The sequence below is a fragment of the Chinchilla lanigera genome, unplaced genomic scaffold, assembly GCF_000276665.1.
Source record: "Chinchilla lanigera isolate Chin_1 unplaced genomic scaffold, ChiLan1.0 scaffold00149, whole genome shotgun sequence".
Classification (NCBI taxonomy): Eukaryota; Metazoa; Chordata; class Mammalia; order Rodentia; family Chinchillidae; genus Chinchilla; species Chinchilla lanigera.
Window position 1 is genome coordinate 1,258,439 of NW_004955550.1, and position 21,070 is coordinate 1,279,508.

At 45.8% G+C, this 21,070-nt stretch overlaps 3 protein-coding genes across 4 annotated transcripts; 1 reads left to right on the forward strand and 2 right to left on the reverse strand.

The window, feature by feature from the left end:
- Nucleotides 1–7,752: 7,752 nt before the first annotated feature.
- On the reverse strand, nucleotides 7,753–14,655 carry Osgep (O-sialoglycoprotein endopeptidase). Its single transcript, XM_005412061.2, has 11 exons — nucleotides 14,139–14,655; nucleotides 12,610–12,729; nucleotides 12,263–12,438; nucleotides 10,770–10,865; nucleotides 9,795–9,844; nucleotides 9,602–9,680; nucleotides 9,097–9,162; nucleotides 8,580–8,670; nucleotides 8,313–8,388; nucleotides 8,117–8,215; nucleotides 7,753–7,961 (listed from the first exon to the last, which is right to left on the reverse strand). Exons 1-11 carry the CDS (start codon nucleotides 14,251–14,253, stop codon nucleotides 7,922–7,924), a joined length of 1,008 nt encoding a protein of 335 aa, XP_005412118.1. The 5' UTR covers nucleotides 14,254–14,655; the 3' UTR covers nucleotides 7,753–7,921.
- Nucleotides 14,656–14,731: 76 nt separating this feature from the next.
- On the forward strand, nucleotides 14,732–17,405 carry Apex1 (APEX nuclease (multifunctional DNA repair enzyme) 1). 2 transcript variants are annotated; one of them, XM_005412062.2, is made up of 5 exons: nucleotides 14,732–14,839; nucleotides 15,120–15,245; nucleotides 15,415–15,602; nucleotides 16,316–16,508; nucleotides 16,645–17,405. In XM_005412062.2, exons 2-5 carry the CDS (start codon nucleotides 15,188–15,190, stop codon nucleotides 17,160–17,162), a joined length of 957 nt encoding a protein of 318 aa, XP_005412119.1. In that variant the 5' UTR covers nucleotides 14,732–14,839; nucleotides 15,120–15,187; the 3' UTR covers nucleotides 17,163–17,405. The 2 variants fall into 2 exon arrangements, with proteins under 2 accessions (XP_005412119.1, XP_013364025.1); XM_013508571.1 differs by lacking the exon at nucleotides 14,732–14,839 and adding an exon at nucleotides 14,846–14,970.
- Nucleotides 17,406–17,482: 77 nt separating this feature from the next.
- Nucleotides 17,483–20,824, reverse strand: Tmem55b (transmembrane protein 55B; the record flags this gene model as incomplete). Its single annotated transcript, XM_005412063.2, is given in 7 exon segments — nucleotides 17,483–18,329; nucleotides 18,758–18,848; nucleotides 18,940–18,992; nucleotides 19,129–19,234; nucleotides 19,667–19,773; nucleotides 20,118–20,308; nucleotides 20,607–20,824. Coding segments are annotated over 7 exon segments (855 nt in total). The 3' UTR covers nucleotides 17,483–18,185.
- Between the last annotated feature and the right edge of the window lie 246 nt (nucleotides 20,825–21,070).

A 21,070-nucleotide genomic window follows, 5' to 3' on the forward strand; every position in this document is an offset into this window, starting at 1 on the left:
GTGGAGATTCCTCAAAAAACTAGGATTAGACATCCCATTCGATCCAGCTATTCCCCTGCTGGGTATCTTCCCAAAAGAATTAAAAACATCATACCACAGCGATATATGTGCACCCATGTCTATAGCAGCACAATTTGTCATAGCTAAATCTTGGAAACAACCCAAATGCCTATCAACTGAGGAATGGATAAAAAAGATGTTTTTGTAAATAAAAGACAGATAAACTGGAGATTTTTATAGGTAAATGGATGCAACTCGAGACAATACTCATAAGTGAAATAAATCAGAACCACGTGTAAAAATTGTATTGTTTCACTAATGTGAGAAACTGAGGAAGTAAATAAGATCCAGAAAGTACAGTAGATATTATAAACTGGGAAGAAACTATTCAAAAGAAAAGATAAACTATGATTGGGGAATGGAAGAAAAGGACAAAGAAAAAAACTCATGTATATACAAGACAGTTAAGATAGCTATACAGCTAGTTTCTCAGTTCCTCGAAAGGAAGGGTTTATGCTAATATTGTTTGGAAAAGGTACCATGCTTATATCTTTTACTTTGAGTAACTGCTATGAAGACAATATGCAATGTATTAATTATTGTAACTGTCCTACTGACTTGTTTTGAAACTGTTTTGTTTTTTAAATCTTTTTTCCTCTTTAAAATAAAAAATAAAGTTAAGTCCCAAGCCTAGACAGAGATCACTCTTATCCTCAAACATATTCAAAGAAAAATTTAACCTTTACCTGCATTCCACTCCATCTTCCACCCTTGTTTGTAATTTTAAACCTCTATGTCTCAGTGCATTTGTAACACATTTATGTGTCTATCCCTCGTAAATAAAAAAGTATACAAAGCCACTTTCTACTTAGTGAAAATATGAGAAATTAACTCTTTCCCTAAACTCACATGATCCCTTTTTATCCTTCTGTTCAAGTCTTACTTTACAGTCCTCCGATACTATCTTTGCCTTATTTTCCTATCAACCTAATCATTTGTTCATGAACTGAATGTCCAGTAGATGTCACTCTTTATGTAATGGATGATACACACATGAAACAAGATAAAAATGCCCCATTCACAATGGCACGGACAGTCTAAGATAAATAGACAGAACAATTACAATTAAGAAAAGTAAAACAGGAACAGCATTTGGCAGTGCTGGAGATGTGAGTTTAAGCAGAGTTGTCAGGAAGTTTTCACTAAAACATGGTGAGCAGATTTAAAAGAATATGATGGAGTGACCTTGATCTGGGGAAGAGCAAAGAAGGAAGAGCAAAAATAAAGTCCTTGAGGGTCAGCACATCTGCAGTCCTTACTCCATCCCTGCCCCCACCTGTCTGTTAGGAACTGGATTGCAAACCAGGTGGTGAGTGGGGTGGGGGAGGTGTGTGTGTGAAGACTGATCTGTACTTGCAACTGCTCCCCATTGCTTGCATTACTGTCTGAGCTCTGCTTCCAGTCAGATCAGCAGTGGCATGAGATTGTCAAAGGAGCATGAGCCCCGCTGTGAACTGAGTACTCACAGATCTAGGTAGGACCTTCCTTATGAGAATCTAATGCCTGTTGCTCTGAGGTGGAGCTGAGACAGTGATGTAAGTGCTAGGGAGCAGCTGCAAATACAGGTTAGTATTAGCAGAGAAGTTTGACTACACAGAGACCAGAATAATTCAGTTGCTTACAGACTTATAGCAGAACCCTACCAGTGAGTGGTGAGTGACAATTACACTGCATCTGGTGGCAGGATTTAAATCAGAATCTGACATTTTAGTCCGTTTGTGGTCCACCCATTATTTTATTTAGCAATCTGTCACCTCTTTCCTGTACATTTGTCTCAGTCAGTTTTGTTAACACCATGAGTTAATCCCTAGTCAGAACAAGTAAAAACAAATATCACTGGAGTTTCTTTCAAAAGGGACAAAGGGCCCAAAAAACCAGGCTCCTTTACCCTGGTGTCTTAGGTACTTATCTCTTGTTGCTGGGACAAAATATCCAACACCCAAAATTAAGGAAGGAAAGGTTTATTTAGCTCACAGTTTGTGCAGATTTTAGTCTACTTCGCTGGCTTCAAGGCAGAGTGGCACATGGCTGAGGGCAACAGTTCCTGGCAGCAGAAGATAGCAAAAGCAACAAGAGCAAAAAGGGAAGGAGCAGCAGCAAGCAGCCTTTTTCCCCCTCTTACACTGTATGCAAACTATCTGACCCAGGGCAGATGTAGCACTCACACCCATGAATCAATCACGAAGTCTAGAAGCCACCCCACGACTGCATGAGGCTTTGGGGGGACATCCAGAACCAAACTATAACACCTGGTCTGTGAAAAATTATCTTCCACATAACTGGTCACTGGCACCAAAAAGGTTGGGGACCCCTTCCCTAAGGAACAACTAAAAGGCCAATGTTGCTGAGACGAGAAAGGAGTAGCAGGAGGTAAGGCTACAGTGAAAGTAGGGAAGGGCAGGGAAGACCATGCATGGCTTTTTTTTTGAGACAGTCTCGCTATGTAAAGGCACTGATACAATAGCAGACTTGTAAGCATACTATAGCAAAAGTTAGAGGCCTCTGACCACCGGCTCCACAGCCTGTCATGTAGCTATCATGCTAAATTCAGCTAAAAACTTTGTCTGTTCCCAGCTGTTATCCTTCAACGCGACAGGTCAAGCTGATTGTGCTTCCTTTTTTTGGTATGGGAATCGAACTCAGGACCTTGCACTTGCCAGGCAGGCACTTGTGCCACTGAGCTACATCCCTGGTCTGTGCTTCCTTTAATTAAGAAAATATGCATTGACTCCAGCCTACTTCAAGGCCATCAAGTTTGAGGAAAGACTGGCTCAATCAAGGACTTGGTTTTGGTTGATATTTTTTGTTGTTTTGGTACCAGGAATTGAACTCAGGACGTTACACTTTCCAGGAAGGCGCCTGTGCCGCTGAGCTCTATCCCCTGCCAAGGACTTGGTTTTGTACTTCTCACTTGCAAATCATATTTAAATTAAACTCAAGCCTGACTCTGGGCAGATGATTTGAAACTCAGTTTTCCTCAGCCCACCAGCATTATGAATAAAAGTCAGCCTTCTGAACTCCTTGGTGCAGAGTCTCCCTTTGGTCTCCTATCTGCAATAGCTATAGAGTTCAGGCTCATGGCGCTCCTCCTGCGTCAGCCTCCAAGTGCTGGGATTACAGGTCTGCACCACCACACCTTTTCTTTCTTTCCAAGCATGGTCTTTCAGGCATTTAAAGCGCTTGCTGCATCCGGATGTTAAATCTGATTTTTGTTGTTGTTGTTTTGTCTTTTTGAGACAGGGTCTCACTATGCAGTTCAGCTGGCCTTGAGCTCACTTTGTAGCCCAGGCTGGTCTCGAACTTGAAAGGATCCTTCTGTCTCAGCCTCCCAAGTGCTGGGATTACAGGCATGTGCCACCACGCTTGGCCAGGATGTTAAATTTGAAATGCCTACTAAGTGCTCGCTTTGTCAGCACTTATACTGAAAACTTGAAATGCCTATTAAATACCCAAGTGGAGATGATAACAGGCAGCTAGACCTGTATTTGGGACTGAAGTCCAGGTTGGAACCATAAAACTGGGAGTCATCCATGTAAAAATAATTTGGTGGGGGAACTACTGGAGATGGAGCCCAGGGGTATTCTACACTAACTATATCCTTAGTGTGATACTAGGCATTGAATCTAGGACCTTCACATTGAGCTACATCCCCAGCCCTGTGTTAAACCACTTAGTTGCACAGGCTAGGGCCAAACTTGCAATCCTCCTGCTTCAGCCTCCCATGGTCAGCTTTATTTTTTGAGACAGAGTTTTGTTAAATTGTCCAGGCTTGGGCCAAACTCACAGTTCTCCTGCCTCAGTCTCTCATATCTGCCTTTTATTTTTTGAGACAAGGGCTCAATAAATTGCCCAGGACGGCCTCAAATGTATGGTCCTTTTGACTCAGCCTGTTGAGTAGTTAATTCTAAGACTGGATGAAATTACTGCAGATGGCCATTTAAATAGATCAGTCTGAGGACTGAGCTCTGGAAAGTTAACAGTTCACGCAGATAAAGAGAAATCACCAAGAAACAAAGAACAGTCAGTTAGGAATCAGCAGAAAATACACTGTACAGCCAGATAAGGAAAATATTTCAAAGCAGTGTCAAATGCTACTGACAGACTCTAAGATAAAGGAGAACAGTGGATATAGCTGTATCCAAGTCGTTAGTGACCATGGCAGAAACAGTTCTGGTGGAGTAGATTTAATAAGAAACTGTTGGAGAGAACTCTTAGATTTTGCTATAAAGTAGAGCACAAAATGAGAAATGAGGGCAGAAGGCACCATCTGTACAAAGAAAAAGTAGCATACTTGTGTGCTGAAATACTCAAGAGACAAAGGAAAATACTGACTCTACAGAAAAGGAGGGAACTTCCGGGAAGATGGTGGAGTGGTGACCAGCAGAGAAAGATCCTCTGTGAGATTTGGTGCCCAGACACTGGAATATAGCAACATGAAGGATCTGACACGAGAACTGAAGCCCATGCGGAGAGCAAAGAGACTTCAATGAAGGAGGTGGCAGGTGGCACTTTCTCCCTCAGCCTGGACTTACTGCATGGGAGGGGCAGCTCGAACTTGCAGACACACAGTGATTACTGGCAACCTCAGACACCTCCACAGAGAAACACACCACTGGAAAGGAGCAGTAGAGGCAGCAGACTGCTGGACTGATGAGTTATTCCAGTTCAGACATCTCCCAGGAGAGGGCAAGTGGCTGGTAGCCATCTTGTGGAGGGGCCAGCTCAGAACTCAATGTCTGTGGGACTGCTCCATCTAGTGACTTCCAGTGACAGGGTGAGACTGCCAAATTCAAGGAGACAGGAAGTCAGGTAGCCAAGTTCAAGCTGAAAGGAGGCACACAAATCTAGTTCCAGCCTCACCTCCAGAAACCAGCCTGAACTGTACCAGAACTAAAGGTGCAGTCTTTCCTGGATTGGAGAGAACTCTCAGATTTTGCTATAAAGTAGAGCACAAAATGAGAAAAGAGGGCAGAAGGCACCACTTGTACAAAGAAAAAGGAGCGTACTTGTGTGCTGATGGGAATACTCAATGATGAATGTGTAAATCTACAGCTAGCTTGGTGGGATTAATCAGCTCAGACCTACACCCTGTCTGTCCACTTGTCTACCATTGGCAGCAGAGACACACACTGAACATTTTTAAAAATTTTCTTTTTCATTGTTTTTTGTTCCATGTTTTATTTTTGAGTGTGAACATGGCTTCTAGTTTTTTGTTATTGTTGTTTTTTCCCTCCTGTTTTCTGCACCTGTTTCCCAAAGTTTGTGTTATCCTTGGTCCTCCAGCCTTCTTTCTAATCTCTTCCTTTTTTTCCTCTATTTTTTCTTTTCCCTTACCCTAGAGTCCCCATATTGAGGGCTTATTTACTGCATACAATGTTCTGGTTCATTTTAAATTTTGTTATATAACCACAAATCTAGTTCATACATGGTTGAAGGTAGCAAATTAATAGTTTCCACAGTTTTTCATTTTGTAGGCTTTGTTTGATGCTATTGTTATTGCTGATGGATAAAGAAATCGTGGTTCTTTAACACAGTGCAGTACTACTCAGCTGTAAAAGATAACCTTGAGACATTTCTAGCTGAATGGATGCACCTTGAGACCATACTCTTCAGTGAAATAAATCAGACACAATGTGTAAATACCACATTCTGTTGTTTTTAAAACTAAAAATGTACATAAGGGCCAAAATGTATAATAGACATTGTGAAATAGGAAGAAAGTGTTCAAATGGGAAGGGGAACTGGGGAGGGGGGAGGAGGAAAAAAAGGAAGGGAAAAGAAAAAAAACAGTAAGAGAAAAATAAAATGCAAACAAAGCTTTGTAAATGAGAAGAGGTGTTGGAGGGAGGGGAGGGGAATGGGAAAGAGGAATCAAGATCTACCATATACAGGTACAAATTCCCTATGATGAATGTGACCATTACATACACCTAAAATGTACCAATAAACTTAATTTTTAAAAGAAGGAGGAAGAAGGCTGGACAACTGCTGAGCCGGTTTCTCAAAACCTAGATATGTCTACAGCACAAATCTGTAGACAGGACAAGGACAGTGTTTATAGGGTTTCTCAGTCTCAACACCAATGAAATTTTGCACACGAATTCTTTTGTTGGGGAGTGGTGATGGGGCTTTCCTGTGCACTGTAGGATACTTAATAGTATCCATTCCCTGTTTTCAAAACCAAATGTCCCCCAAGATGCAAAACCAGCCCTACTTGAGAGCTACTGGTCTATGGTAAGAGAAAGGAAAGCCAAGTATATGAGCATAGATGCTGGCAGTAGGTCATGTGGTCACAGTAAAACACAGGCAAAGGGGGTAAGGTATATGTAATACAGTGTTTATTATTGGAATTTAGCTGGAGGAGAAAGGAAATGAAGACATAGGGAATAAAGTCAGTGGAAGTACAATAAAAGGATCGTAGGTCCTGGTAAAAGAATGAATTGCTGGATTCAGCAGAGTAAAGGGTGTAATCTGAAAAGATAGGATATAATGGTAGCAGAGCACGATATCTCAGGTTGAGATAGGAGGGAAACAGAGGTCTAGATTATGACTAAGGCCATGAGTGGTTGAAGCAGATACTAGAAGGATATCTACACGGATACTGAAGTCATCAAGATTGATGACAAGAGTGGTATAGGTCCACTATATTCTAATGATTCACACAGGCATTAAAGATGAGGAAGAACGATCAGGGAATAGTATAGACGAAAGAAAAACACCTGCACCACTTCCAAGCATAGTGCTGCAAAGCATGTGGAAAGCACCCACTTTAGTGCAGGGAAGGAGAAGCAGTCCTCGTAAGAAACTAGGTCTCAAGGCAAGAATGAGGGGAACACTCAGAGAAAAGGTTGAGAATAGTTTTGTAAGTGATGGGCTGTTAGTTCTAGAGAGTAAGTAGCAAGGTTTCAGGAGGTGAAAGAGGGAGGTAGATGGGGGAGGTAGATGGGGACCAAAAACAGGGTAAAGATATGTATGAATAGGACAGTGTAAAAGATAAGGTGACTTGGTGGTTCAGGACTTCTTGTGGTGATACACTGAAAATAAGGGGCAAGACACAATTAGTTCTGGTGGTCATGACAGGGAGGGATGTATATCTGGGGCCCAATGGAGTTTGCCAGTGCTGGTGCATGGAATACTTAGGAGAAAAATGTATGAAGGAAGGACAGTTTCACCTTTGAGTCACAAATTAGCTCTATCTCCAGGATATTCTGAGGGAAGCCCTGAACACCTACTTCAAAAAATTAGAAAGAAATGAGTAAAATGCAGTCAGCTCAGGGCTTCGTACAACAGTATTACTGATAGTTGTAAGACTACTACTGTTAGCCGGGTGTGGTGGCACACACCTGTAATCCCAGGACTCGGGAGACTGAGGCAGGAGGATCATTGCAAATTCATGACCAGCCTGGGGTACAAAGTGAGCTCAAGGGCACCCTGAACTGCATAGCGAGACTTTGTCTCAAAAGGGAAAAAAAAAAAAGAAAAAAGAAAGAAAATACTACTGTTGAGAGAATATTTAAAAAAAACAAGAAGATAGTATACCCATGATTTTCCTTTATGCTATTCCTGATCAGCAGCCTCCAAGGTTACCTGCAATCAGCCAGGGTGTTGCTCTGACCCTTTCCTCCTAACTACTGGCCCAACCCAGGGCTAACTCCATATTGGCTCTGAAAAAATACAATCCAATTACCAACATACAAAACCAAAAATATTTTATTGCAGAGTCATCTTGAGGTTCTACAGAAGACCACAAGCCTTTCGTGGAGTCTACAGCACTGCCAAGATTTCCACACCAGGAGAGAGATTATGCCCAGTCCTCGGAGCTCCACTTAGAGAACTACCTACTCTGATCTCGTTAATCTTGTTAGTCCCTCCATGTCACTTCTACTTCATCTGTTCGATACCTGTGGAAAAACAAGAAACACTTGGTGGAAGACTATCCCTGAGCGTTTTCCTCTCTTCTCTGCACTCAGGTTCCTGAATTTATCTTCTCAGATTTTTTTTTTGCTTACTTGTCATGTCTACTCCTATCTACCCTCTCCAAGACCGATTCCCTCACCTTTGTGTAATCCCAGAATCACTGAGAGGGGTCCTGTGTCCAGCCTGAAACATCTCCCAGCCAGCTTGGGCTATCATGGCTCCATTGTCAATGCAGAATCTGGGGAAGAAAAAGTGATGTGAAACTTGTAATCCAAGAACAGAAAATCATAATAAAGGTAAGAGAAAAAAGAAAGCAAGAAAGAGAAGACTTTTACCTCTCATCTGTAGCAAAAAGCTGGGCCCCGCGTTCCCGGCACATTGTCTGCATCATCTCCTGCAGCCTCACATTACCTGTGGGAGGGAGGGGACAGAGTCTGTTTTAACCATCACTGCCTATGCCACTGTACACTTCATGTGCACTTAGGACTAGGCACAGGATTGGGAGGGACAGGGCAAGCAACTTCCCCAACCTTTAGCAATTTAGAACCTCAGAAGAAGCCCAAGGCCAGGACTAGGTAAGAGCACCACTCACTGATACATACACCCAACACCTCCCACAATGAGGGCCTCCTGGGAGCCACAGTGTGCCATGGCTCGCTCTGTGATCTCCACCAGCATTGCAAACACAGTTTCCTGTGGGGAACAGACAAGGTGAAAATATCAGACAGGCATCTTAGCTTAGTTCTGCTCTGTCCTATAAAGGTTTTTCCAGCCCCTACTTTTGTTGTTTTTTGTTTCTTTGTTTTTTTTGAGACAGGGTCTTGCTATGTGGTGCAGGCTGGCCTTGAACTCGCTTTTTTTGTTTGTTTGTTTGTTTTTGTTTTGTTTTGGTTTTTTTCTCAGGTACCGGGAACCGAACTCACGACCTTGCGCTTGCCAGGCAGGCGCTTTTGCCGCTGAGCTAAATCCCCAGCCCCTTGAACTCGCTTTATAGCCCAGGCTGGCCTTGAATTTATGGCAATCCTTGTGCCTCAGCCTCCCAAGTGCTGGGACTACAGGCACGTGCCGCTACACCCAGCTCCAGCCTCTACTTTCCAGCCCCATTTTTCACTCCATTACCTGCAGTGAGAAACACAGATCCTCAGGGGTACACTCGCCTGTTGCTAACATCCGCAGGGCTGCATCCTACAATTAAAGGGAAAAACAAACAAAAGAGTGAACAGAGCTGGGCATGGTGGTTCAGGTCTCTAATCCCAACACTCCAGAGGGGCTGAGGCAGGAGGAGCACAACTTGGAGACCAGCCTGGGCAACTCAGCAAGATCCGTCTCAAAACAAAAAGTTTTAGAAAGGGCTGGGGATGTAGCTCAGTGCAAAGGGCCTGGATTCAATCCCCAACAACCCCCACCCCCACCTCAATCACAGACAGATTCTTCTTTTGTTCTGTGTGTCTATCATCTAGAACAGTGTCTGACACACAAAAGATACTCAATATTTGCTAAATGGATATATTCAACATCTGACACCGACTAGTGCTATATGCAGGAAACGTACTGGTGAGCAAAGCAGCCATGCTTTAGTAAAAGAGCATGAAGGTGCCTCAGTCTTCTTACCTTTGACACTCACCTCAATGAAAGACAGAATCCCTGAGAATGAGACATCCATCCCCTTTACAGTATAAGGCAGCTCAACTAGCTTCTTGCCTCTACGTAAGAAGAGTTAGAAGTGGCTCACTTTCCAACGTCCCCACCAAACCTACATGCAGAGAAACCCCTCAACCCCCCGAAACAGCTGGCTTCTTCCCCTTTTGTCTTCTTACCGTTTTGCCATCTGTTCGATGTTGTAACCTGGACTTGGGTCATTGGAAATCTACCATAAGAGAAGAGAAAAAAGTACATAATCAGCTGGGCACAGTGGCACACACCTGTAATCCCAGCTACTCAGAAAGTTGAGACAGAAGGACTGCAAGTTTGGGGCCACCCTGGCCAACGTAGTAAGACCCTTTCCAAAATAAAAAGCCAGGCATGGTGGCACACGCCTGTAATCCCAGCACTTGGGAGGCTGAGGCAGGAGAATTGTTGTAAGTTTGAGACCAGCCTGGGCTACAAAGTGAGCTCAAGGCCAGCCTGAACCGCATGGCGACACCCTGTCTCAAAAAGACAAAAAATAAATAAAAAATTAAAAAGGGCTGGGGATATAGGTCAATGGTACAGCACTCATGGGTTCAATCTCCAGGGCCACCAAAACCAAAAACCAAACAAAAATGATGACCACACAAATACGAATAAAGTAACATACAGAAATATAATCTTGCACATGTGCACGCATATGTGTATATACTTGCCACTCTGGAGTGTTTCACCTCACCAAGTTGAAGAAAATTCATCTATAAAAATTTTAGGGAATTGTATACAACAGACACATATGCAAAATACATATTTAATAATAAACATGATATACACAAAATATTTTAATTATCCACCCATGTGGGATAAAAAAAGATAAAAGTAATGCCTGTAATTTCAGCGTTCTGGGAGGTTGGGGCAGGAGGGTCACAAGTTTGAGTTTAGCCTGGGCAACTGAGTGTGAGGCCCTTCTCCAAAATAAAAAGGGCTGGGGATGTAGCTCAGCGCAGAGGCCCTGGGTTTAACCCCGAATACAACAACAACAAGAAGATGATGATGATGATGGAGTCAGATATCCAGGAAGCACAAGAAGCCTCTTATTACCTCCATTCCCACTGCTCCCCAGAAACTTACCCACATCGTGGGTTCCTGCAGCCTCGATGGCTTACCTTCAGCACTCGAGCAAAGCGATCCAGACAATTACCCACAGCAATATCGATGGTTTCCCCGAAGATTCGGTACCGATGTTCAGAGTAGGCAATGACCTAAGGGTGATGAGGATGTCCATGAAACCTCAAGTCTGCAAAGAGGAGAATTTGACTTTGGGGAAGACAGTTACAAAGCACCAACGTGGCCAAGTTAGCTTCCAATAAGAAATAAAAACATAAAACGTCCCTTTCCCTTCCCGGTGCTGTTAGGGATTTCCTTTCTTTCTGATGTAGCTTTTACTCTGCTGCCAAAAATGCTGGTGACAAAGGGGAAGGAAAAACCTTGCTTTTCTTTCTACTTTTCTTATCTACTGTTTTCAACCAATCATCGCCCCTTTTCTTACACCACAGTAAGCTTCAAAAGAGAAGAGGACAACTCTACTACTGCTTTTCTTCATCAACACCTATAGCCTCTGATACTTTTCGCACATTAGCCTTCAGGCCTCAACCAGCTACTTCCTCTACCAACTGACAGTCCCACACAGCTTTCATGGCAATGCATACTTCACCTTTAGTAACAACCCCTGCATAAGCAGAGGACAATGCTGAATAAATTACTGCTAACAGTAAACCATCAGCTATTAGAAAAGAATCCAATACCAACCTTAAAAGATCATGTAAACCATCCCAAATAACTAGCTTCACCCATAAATTTAAAATATCTCTATCATACATAAAGAACTTTTTAAAAAGTTATTTATATTTTAATGCTCTTGGAAAAAAATTGTATGTATTTGTGCTCAATAACATAAAATAACACAAGTAGTTACCCTAAAGAAATAAATCAGGTGGTAGTCCTCAGTTTTAGTTGCAAACATTTAAAAAAATAAATTCCGCTGGATGTGGTGGCACATGCTTGTAAGAATGGTAAGGCTTGAAGCCCTCAAAATAACGAAATTTATTTATTTATTTTTGTTTTTTTTAACATAGGGTCTCACTATGTACAATTCAGGCTAGCCTTGAACTCAGTGGTGACTCTCCTGCCTCAGCCTCATTAGTGCTGGGATTACAGGCATGTACTACCACACCTGGCCTTACTTTTCTTTCTTTTTGTCTTTTTGAGACAGGGTTTCACTATGTAGTTCAGGTTGGCCTTGAACTCACTTTGTAGCCCAGGCCAGCCTCAAACGCGAAGCAACCCTCCTGCCTCAGCCTTTGAGTGCTAGGATTACAGGCATGCACACCTCACCAGGCCCTTATCATTCTTTTCTATAGTGGAAATTCCTGCTCTTTATAATCACACACATAAAAGCCAACTAATGTTCTAATGACTGTAAATGTTCTAATACTGCCCAGATCTGCAATGTCACAAACTTTGTCTGAATCTTCTACAATAACTTAGGTTTAGATAAGCCAGCTTTGTTCCCGTAGTTCCTACAACTCAGGAAGAACAAGGAAGCTGCCGGATGAGTGCTTCAGAAATTAAGATGCGATGGGTAAAGTGCTCTCAATACCTGAGTATTTCCTCCGCTCACATACAACACAGTTGGGCTGCTGGCTCCAGTGATGAGGCGGCCCATTTCAATGTGGCCTATACAATGGTTCACACCTATCAATGGTTTATTCCACATCTGGGCCACCGTACGGGCCACAACTGCTACTGAAGCCAATGGGGCACCCATGCCAGGACCTACACAGAGAGAAATGGGAGTTAGAATTCTAGAGATTAGAAAAAAACAGGTGAGGAGAGTGGGAGATGTGAGTGTGCCTGGGGTGGTGGTGGCACAGGCAAGGAGCAGGCTACTTTAACCTAGTCGGTGTCCAGCTATACTCTTTCACTGGACCATTCTTCCAACTGTACCTTTGGTGTAAGCAATGCAATCGATGTCTTGGGAGGTCAATCTAGCTTCTGTTAGTGCTTCCTGAAGCAAGTCTAGGATAACAGCTCGGTGGTGCCTGGCAGTAGCACCTGGGAGGAATCCTAGGACATGAACACAGGTCGAAGATCACAAAGTTGTTGTTGGTTTTTTTTTTTGTTTTGTTTTTTGTTTTTTGTTTTTGAGACAGGGTCTCCTTATGCAGCTCAGGCTGGCCTTGAGGTAACTTTGTAGCCCAGGCTGGTTTCGAATTCCCAAATTCGATCCTCCTGCCTCAGCCTCCTGAGTGCTGGTATTACAGGTGTGAGTCACCACTCCCGGCATCACACAATTGTTTTGTAGCAAAGGTAGAGAGTAATTAAAAAAAAAAAAAATAGAAGTTTGAATAACGTAGGAAGAATCCTTTCAGTATTCCATGTTTTCAGATCATCTTTCCAGCCTCTGTACATGCTTTTTAGCTTTCAGAAATGTCCTTCATACTCAGATCTTTAGCCTTTGAATTCAACTTAAGTGATACGCAGCTCAAACTCTTCAGTGACTTTCCTATGACCCTACAGAACTCTATGTGTCACTACACTGTTGTTTCTGACCCATCATTTTTGTTTTTTTCTTTTTTGAGACATTTTTGTTTTTTTCTTTTTTTTTCTTTTTTGGGTCTCGCTATGTAGTTCAGGCTGGCTTGAGCTCACTAAGGAGCCCAGGTTAGCCTTCAACTCGCGGTGATCCTCCTGCCTCTCAGCCTTTCAAATGCTGGATTACAGATGTGTGCCACCACGTCCAGCCCAACATATAACAATTTCACCACTGTAACTGTCTGTACTTTCTCCAGTTTAACCAAAAATACTTCAGAACACTGGCTATTTTTGTATTTCCAGGGCCCAAGTGCCTAGGAAAGTAAGTGGCAAATATGCACGTACATTTCTAATAAGCAACCTGCCTCGGGGAAACTTTCCAGGTTTGCATAGCTCAGCTGCCCTTTCCTAAGTCTACAGATTTTTGAGGGGAAGGTACACAGACTACGGTACCTTATAAGTAATATTAATTAAAAATTATGACGTGTCTGTTCATTTAGTCCTCAAGACCCAGGAAGACATTTAGTATTGCCATTTTAAAACTAAGGAGGACATATCCAAAACATTACAGAATACAAAAACAGCAAAATCAGGTATATCTGTTTTGACACCCAAGCTAGGCATCTTTCTGCTTTCATTCCATTCCAAAATATTTTTAATGCTATCCCTACCAAACCATTTACTACACTGTAGAGTAGCTATCTGCCCTGTCTCTTCCGAATGCTCACAACATAAAAGGGACTCAATCTGAATGAAGCAGAAGCTCCAAGTCCCAGCGACGCTTCCAGTCATCGGCCTCAGTAACGATGACTTTCACACAACCTCAAGCGGACTCAGACCAAAGCCGCAGGGAGAACCGCGCCCCAAACCCCGCTTCCCTGGAGCGGAGGAAGGCGGGCGCGGGGAAGCGGGCCTCGCGCTCAAGTCCCCCTGGCGCTCACCTGTGCCCGGGGGCGTAACGTAGGTTCGCCGCGGGTTCGCTAGCACCTCGCCGTCGCGAACCACCCCCACGCCGATCTTGTTGGCGCTGCCCTCGAAACCCAGCACCGCCGGCATGGTGCAGGCCGGGAGAAAGCGCCGGCGGCCTCCGCACACCCGCGGCGCTAAGCCCGCGACTGTCCGTGCCGGGGGCGGTTCCGGAGCGCGGAGCCCGCTCAGCCCGCACACACGCGGGGCGCGGACACGAACAACTCCGCGGGGCCCCGGCAGGGGGAGCGCGCGCCCGCGGCGCCGCTGCCCGCAAGGCCCCTTCCAGGACCTGCCCTTCCGCCTGCCGCGGCGCGAACCACCTCTGCGCCTGCGGCCCTGTTGGTGCCCCTGCCTGTGCCCTGTAGTCCAGCCCAGCCTTCTCAATGTTTTCTTCCCTTTTGCACAGTATTACGTTGTTTGGTCGCGGTGGTAGAATAACTCATCACACCGGCGCTTCCACAAACAGCCAAAAAATGGAGTGCGGGGGCCTTCAGCCCCTGAAGATGTACAAAGGGGAGTGGTTTTCGTCACGTGGTTCAAGACAGCCAATCACCCGCCCTCCTCGGACGGACGAGCGTCGGGTCACGTGACCGCGTTTGTTTCCCACGTGGGGGCCCAGCGTGCTGTATCCTTTGTGCTCGGTTAAGGAGAAGTCACGCTGGGACGCGAGCAGGTCGGATACGGGATGGCTATTCCTCTAATACGCGGTTCGCAGGGGGCCTGATGAGTCAGGACTCTTCATTAAGGCCCCCTGCAGCCAAAGGGCACACCTTGGGAGAAAGCGAGGCACTCAAGTGATCTAATGTGGGTGAAGGGCTGAAGGGCCCCTGACGCTCAAAGGCGGGGAAAGGATTCAGAGATAAATGGTTTGAAAGGCGGGACCTGGTCGGGGCACGACCGAGGGAGGCGTCTTCTCTTCAGCCTTTCCTGGTTGTATTTCTTTCCGTCTACAGACCACACGGTGAAAATACTGTTTTGGTGGGCGACGTGGTACAGGTGCCGAAGGGCGTTTGTTACAGGAATGCCAAAGCGTGGGAAAAAGGGATCAGTGGCGGAAGATGGGGAAGAACCTAAGAGAGGTAAGAGAATTATCTGAGCCCCTCTTCCCACAAGTGTGTGTGTGGGGTGTGTTAATTTATTCTATTAAGGCTGAGTTACATTTTTCCAGTTGACCAGTTAGGTCAACTCTGTTAATTCTTGAAGTTGGAAACTGCCTACTTTTACCATTATGTCTTACCCATTTTGTAGAGCCAGAGGCCAAGAAGAGTAAAGTGGGAGCAAAGAAAAACGAAAAAGAGGCAGCAGGAGAGGGCCCAGTCTTGTATGAGGATCCTCCAGATAAAAAAACCTCACCTAGTGGCAAATCTGCCACACTCAAGATATGCTCTTGGAATGTGGATGGGCTTCGCGCTTGGATTAAGAAGAAGGGTTTAGATGTGAGTGCAATTCAGGCAGGGGAGGAGACATTACCTGATACTGAGTAATCCTGGAATTTAACCACCTTTGGTCATTTCAATTCCCAGGATGAGTTCTTTTTGGGAGGGCAGGGTCTCACTTTGTGCTTCAGCCTCCTGAGTGCTGGGCTTACAGGGCACGTGCCACCACATCTAGCCAGGTTATGAGTTTTTTATGGGGAGTAGTATGAGGGGAGGAGACCAAGTCTTACCTGTATGTCCCTTCCTGTTCCAAAAAACCTCTTTACTGGACTTTCTCCATTTTATCTCCAGCAATCCTGCATTCTCATAATTACTGTTTAAAAATTCTAGTTGAACAAACCTGTATTCCCAGCACTCTGGGAGGCTGAAGCAGGAGGATCGAAAATTCAAGCTCCGTCAGGGCAGTTCAGCAATTTAGTGAATCTATGTCTCAAAAAATTAAAGGGCTGAGGATGTAGCTCAGTGCAAAGGTCCGGGATTAATCCCCAGTACCTCAAAAAGAAAAAAACCTTTACTTCAATGTATGACTTCAATTCCCTTAATTTTCAGTCACATAATTTGTAATTGTTTTAAGTATTAACAATTTGTTGAATTCCTTATGCACAAGAGTTATATGTTTAGTTAGTATACAAATACAGTATTTGTGTATGAACGGTCCAGCAAATAGATCTGTTGAATTGATTACTTTTTCTGCCTTTTGTTGTTACTCTCAGTGGGTAAAGGAAGAAGCCCCTGATATCCTGTGCCTCCAAGAAACCAAATGTTCAGAGAACAAACTCCCAGCTGAGCTTCAAGAGCTGACTGGGCTCTCCCATCAGTACTGGTCAGCGCCTTCTGACAAGGAAGGGTATAGTGGTGTGGGTCTACTCTCACGCCACTGCCCACTCAAAGTGTCTTATGGCATTGGTGAGACCCTATTTATTCCTAATGCCCAGGCTTTTAAAAACCAATTGTTAATACTCCAACCTTGCTTCGGTGTTTTAATCTTTTTTTCCTCTGCTTTTTTTGTTTTTTTAATACTGACTCTTGTCATTTTTGTTAGGTGAGGAGGAACATGACCAGGAAGGCCGAGTGATTGTGGCTGAATTTGACTCATTTGTGCTGGTTACAGCCTATGTACCCAATGCAGGTCGGGGTCTGGTAAGGCTGGAGTACAGGCAGCGCTGGGATGAAGCCTTTCGCAAGTTCCTGAAGGGCGTGGCTTCCCGCAAACCTCTTGTACTGTGTGGGGACCTCAATGTGGCTCATGAAGAAATTGACCTTCGTAACCCCAAGGGAAACAAAAAGAATGCTGGCTTCACTCCACAGGAGCGCCAAGGCTTTGGGGAACTACTGCAGGCTGTGCCGTTGGCTGACAGTTTTCGTCATCTGTACCCTAATGCTACCTATGCCTACACCTTTTGGACTTACATGATGAACGCTCGGTCCAAGAATGTCGGTTGGCGCCTTGATTACTTTTTGTTGTCCCATTCCCTTTTACCTGCTTTGTGTGACAGCAAGATCCGTTCTAAGGCCCTTGGCAGTGATCACTGTCCCATCACTCTGTACTTAGCACTGTGACATGTTCTCCAAACCACTGTGAGCCTGGGAATAGTCCCCATCCCCCCAAATATTCCTCCTTTAATAACTCTTAAAAATCCAGCCTTACCACTTCGTCTATGAGAATATGAATCCTCTGACCAGGCACCAGTGACCAGCTTCTTTTAAGCCCGAAGTTTCTTCTTTGTGAATCCCCCTTACTTTGAAATTTCTGGTGAGTTCTTTTGAATTATCCATGTATAAATAAAAAGCCATAGTTTCAGCCTTGCTGTGTTTATGTTTTATCCCTCAGTAGGGCTACAAATTTTCCTCCTCTTCATTCATACAAGTTAACAACTGAAAAAGGTTAGTCATGACCTTATTTATTTACAAGCACTGGATAAATCCCTAACCTCCAGAGACAGCAGCCCTACCCAGCCCAGTTAAATACTGCAACTGGGGAGGTGGGGGAGAAAGGTGGGAAGGAGGAATTAAGGAAAACATTGACTGGGGGAGTGTACCCCACATTAAATAACTATATACACATCAGTTCCTGTGGTTCTGTACAGAGCAGCGGCTGACCCCACCCCCACAGGACACGGAATGTGGGGAGAGGAAACAGGGTACTGAGGTCAGAGCCAGCCCCTGGTGAAGTGCAACAGCAGCAGCAAGGTCCTAAGTGGTGCATGAGAGGGAGGGGAACCCCCCAGGGCTACCCACCCCCACCCTGCCCTGGAATGTGTAAGGGACAGGAGTGGGTCTCAGGGAGCACATAGGAAGGACAAGGCTAGAACCATCAGAGGACCCAGGTTTAGTGGCAATACCTTGCCCACTTCACCCTACACACAGCAACCCTCGGAGGAAAGCAGAAGGCCAGCAGTGGTTTCATCTACCCCTCCAAACCTCAGTGAGGGCCTGGTTCCTTCCTACCTCTCCCCTGGGAAAAGGAAGGCAGCTGCCTCGCTTCCATGTAGAAGCCCAGGGAGCCTTTTACTCCACTCCCTTTGTAGTGTCACTGTCCCCACCAGGGAGGGGCCAGGCACAGTCTGTGGATCATCAAGGGGCTCAGGAGAAGTTCTGGACAGGGTGGCTGACCTTCATACAGGCCCAGTAGAGGGCCCGGCCCAAACACAGCACAGCCAACAGGATGACAAATGCCCAGGCTGCATATATACCTCCGTATCGTCGTGCATGCTTCCATGTGCCAAACTGATGAAGAGGAGAAAGGAGAAAAAGATGAGGTTACTCTTCATGTACTATTACTGAGAAGCCCAGGAATTGGAACACGATTCATTTCATTCCTGTTCCCAATCCACAAAGAAACACCTTCAGGGACATCTGAAAGGCCAAGTTACTCAGTTCCCTTCCCCTGAACAGGAAAATCATACCATCCCAGACATCTGTCAATACCTTAGTCTGAACTACGCCTAGTAGCAGCTCAGTTTAAACCATTTCTCCACTGCCCTGACTGCTACAGAAAAGTTGTTTAAATTCCTTTGGTAATAAGACAGTCAGCTAGATGACACCCTAAAACTCCCATTATCTGTCACTTTTTTTTTTTTTTTTAAGGTTTCTGGTTTCCCAAACAGCCTGGGATGAAGCTGATGACTGAAAAGGGTTGGGTCAAGGTTACTCACAGCAAGCCCAGTGGCTGTGACTGCCAAAAGTAAACCAAGCAAGAAGCAGCAGATACATCTCTTCCTTGGGTATCTGCGCCCAATAGATGACCTGTGAGGAAGCAAACAAATTGAGTCATAATGGCTCTGGTGCTTTTGTTCCACACATCACCAAATTGCCAGATCAGTCCCTATTCACTTACACCTTCCTGCAATGGGGGCAGCGTGCCAAGGTTCGGTCAGTGAACTCGGTCCACTATTAAGAAAGAAAAAGTAATTGTAGAAGGAATGTCTTACTCACTGAGAACCTCGGGACATGGGAGAATAATAGGAAATGTGGACAGACCTTTTCAGGGTTCCCTACATTGCTCCTTATGGTATCCCCTCCTCACCAGAAAAGTATTCTTGCAGTGTCCACAGATGACCCTAACACCCATTGGCTGTGGTTCTGGACTCAGAGGTCCTGGATGCACAGGCCCCAGGTTGATGATTCTTTTGCTGTAGAGAAATAAAATACTGTATGTGAAAAATTTTAGTTCTAAAAATCCCTGGTGTCTCTCCATCACATCCCTACTCCCTGCCTCTCTATCAAGTTCCTTTACTCCTCCATACATGCAAAATGTTAAGTCCCCCAATCTTACACCACAGAATCTATGAGAAAGAGTACTACTTAAACTTTAGGTCTCCAATTCCCCTTTCATCTCAGGTAATTCATGCCCCCCTTGCTATTCTACAGAACAATTTCATCCCACTCTTCACTGAGATGAAGACAGCCATCTTACAGTACTTCTAAGGCATAATGCTTTGTCCGCCTTTGCTCCTTGTAAATAAACACCAAGCTCTCTCACCTTCACATTTTCTGTAAACATAATCTTTTTTTGGCTTCCCAATTTTCTCTACTTATCCTCTTCCCCATCTTAGGTTTCTTACCAGTAGGGCCGAGGACAGGCAATCCGCTGGGAGGTCACTTTGCAGATAAGGAGACAGTTGCAGGGGCATCGAACGTATTTTTTCCCTGGGGGTGCATTCTTGATTGGCTACAGAACAATGGAGACTTTAGTAAACAAACCTCTAATTCCTACCCCTTACAATTCCTTCCAAGCACACTTCTGGGAAGAAATCAAGAGTGGTAAGGTCCTAACCAGGGAAGAGAAATGAAGAGAGACGTGAGATTTGCAAACAGAATTGACCCTAAACATGCAGGATAAGTGCGACGGTGAAGTGAACACTAGTTTCGGCGAGTGGCATTTGGGGAAATGGCCATATGAGACTCCTGGAACCGAAACTGAGTTTCACGAAGAGCCCTTAGTCGGGGACTCGAACCGAGATCGGAAAGAGGATTCAGGAAACGGGGCCCATTTTGTAGATATGTGTAACTCACAGTGGCTTCATTGCAGACACCACATTTGACTACATGCTGATGCATCTTGCCTTCCACGTTGATGAGAGACTGGCAGACTCGGCAGGTGATCATGGGGGCATTCCCACTGTCCGGGCTGGTCAGAGGCGAGTACGGGGGCGGGTCCTCCCCAGGCAGCACCGCTGGATGCCCCTCAGGGAACGCGGAAAATGCTAGAGGACCCAGATAACAAGCAGGGGCTGGCATCACTCGCAAAACCCTCACTGAAGCTCCACAGGGGCAGGACGCTCTCTCTGATCTTCAGTCCTCTGACCAAGCTCAGCGGGCGGCTCCTAATCGGCGCCTCCACTCGCCGCCTCGACACCGCCTCCGTTCCCGGCTGGGGCAGACTGCAGGGGAAGCGGGTGTCCCGCGGCACAGGTGCCACAGTCCCGCACCTGGCGCTCGGGCCCCGCCTCCGCCCCGCCCCTCCCGCCTCACCCCGGGAACACCCGGGCCCGCCCGGCTTACCCTGGGGCGGGGCATGTTTACCGGCTCCGTACGGTGGTGCGGAGGGGGTCAGGCCTCCCCCGGGCCCAGCCCCGCTCCCGCCCGGCCCTACTAAGCCGTTGCCGCCAGCGCCACTGTCGACGGGCTCGGACAGCAGAGGAGAACGCTCTCCATCTGCCGCCATGGCTGTCTCCCTCGGGTCAGCGCGCAGCTCTCGCCGCCGCCGCCGCCGCCACCGCCGCCGCTGCTACCGGGTCCCCCCGGCGCCTGCGCGCCCGGCTCCCGACTCGCCCCGCAGCGAGCGGCCGGCCCCGCCCAGTTCCGTCCCGCAGCACGCGACAGGCTGTCCCCGCCCCCGCTGCGCGGTCATTGGTGGAGGTGACCCAGCTCCCGGTCTGTGAAGCCAACGCTCCTTCTACATTGGTCAGCGTGGCGTAACGTCACTGTCACATGACCGGCCAAGAGAGGCTGAGCTTGCAAAAATG

Excerpts from the sequence above, each read along its gene's own strand:
- Apex1 (XM_005412062.2), top strand. The coding sequence starts at position 15,188 with ATGCCAAAGCGTGGGAAAAAGGGATCAGTGGCGGAAGATGGGGAAGAA. Across the intron at positions 15,246-15,414 it reads TGGGGAAGAACCTAAGAGAG|AGCCAGAGGCCAAGAAGAGT; the intron begins GTAAGAGAATTA and ends CCCATTTTGTAG. Across the intron at positions 16,509-16,644 it reads CAAAGTGTCTTATGGCATTG|GTGAGGAGGAACATGACCAG; the intron begins GTGAGACCCTAT and ends CATTTTTGTTAG.
- Osgep (XM_005412061.2), bottom strand. The coding sequence starts at position 14,253 with ATGCCGGCGGTGCTGGGTTTCGAGGGCAGCGCCAACAAGATCGGCGTG. Across the intron at positions 12,730-14,138 it reads CGTTACGCCCCCGGGCACAG|GATTCCTCCCAGGTGCTACT; the intron begins GTGAGCGCCAGG and ends TTCATGTCCTAG. Across the intron at positions 8,389-8,579 it reads CATTGTGGGAGGTGTTGGGT|GTAATGTGAGGCTGCAGGAG; the intron begins GTATGTATCAGT and ends TCCCTCCCACAG.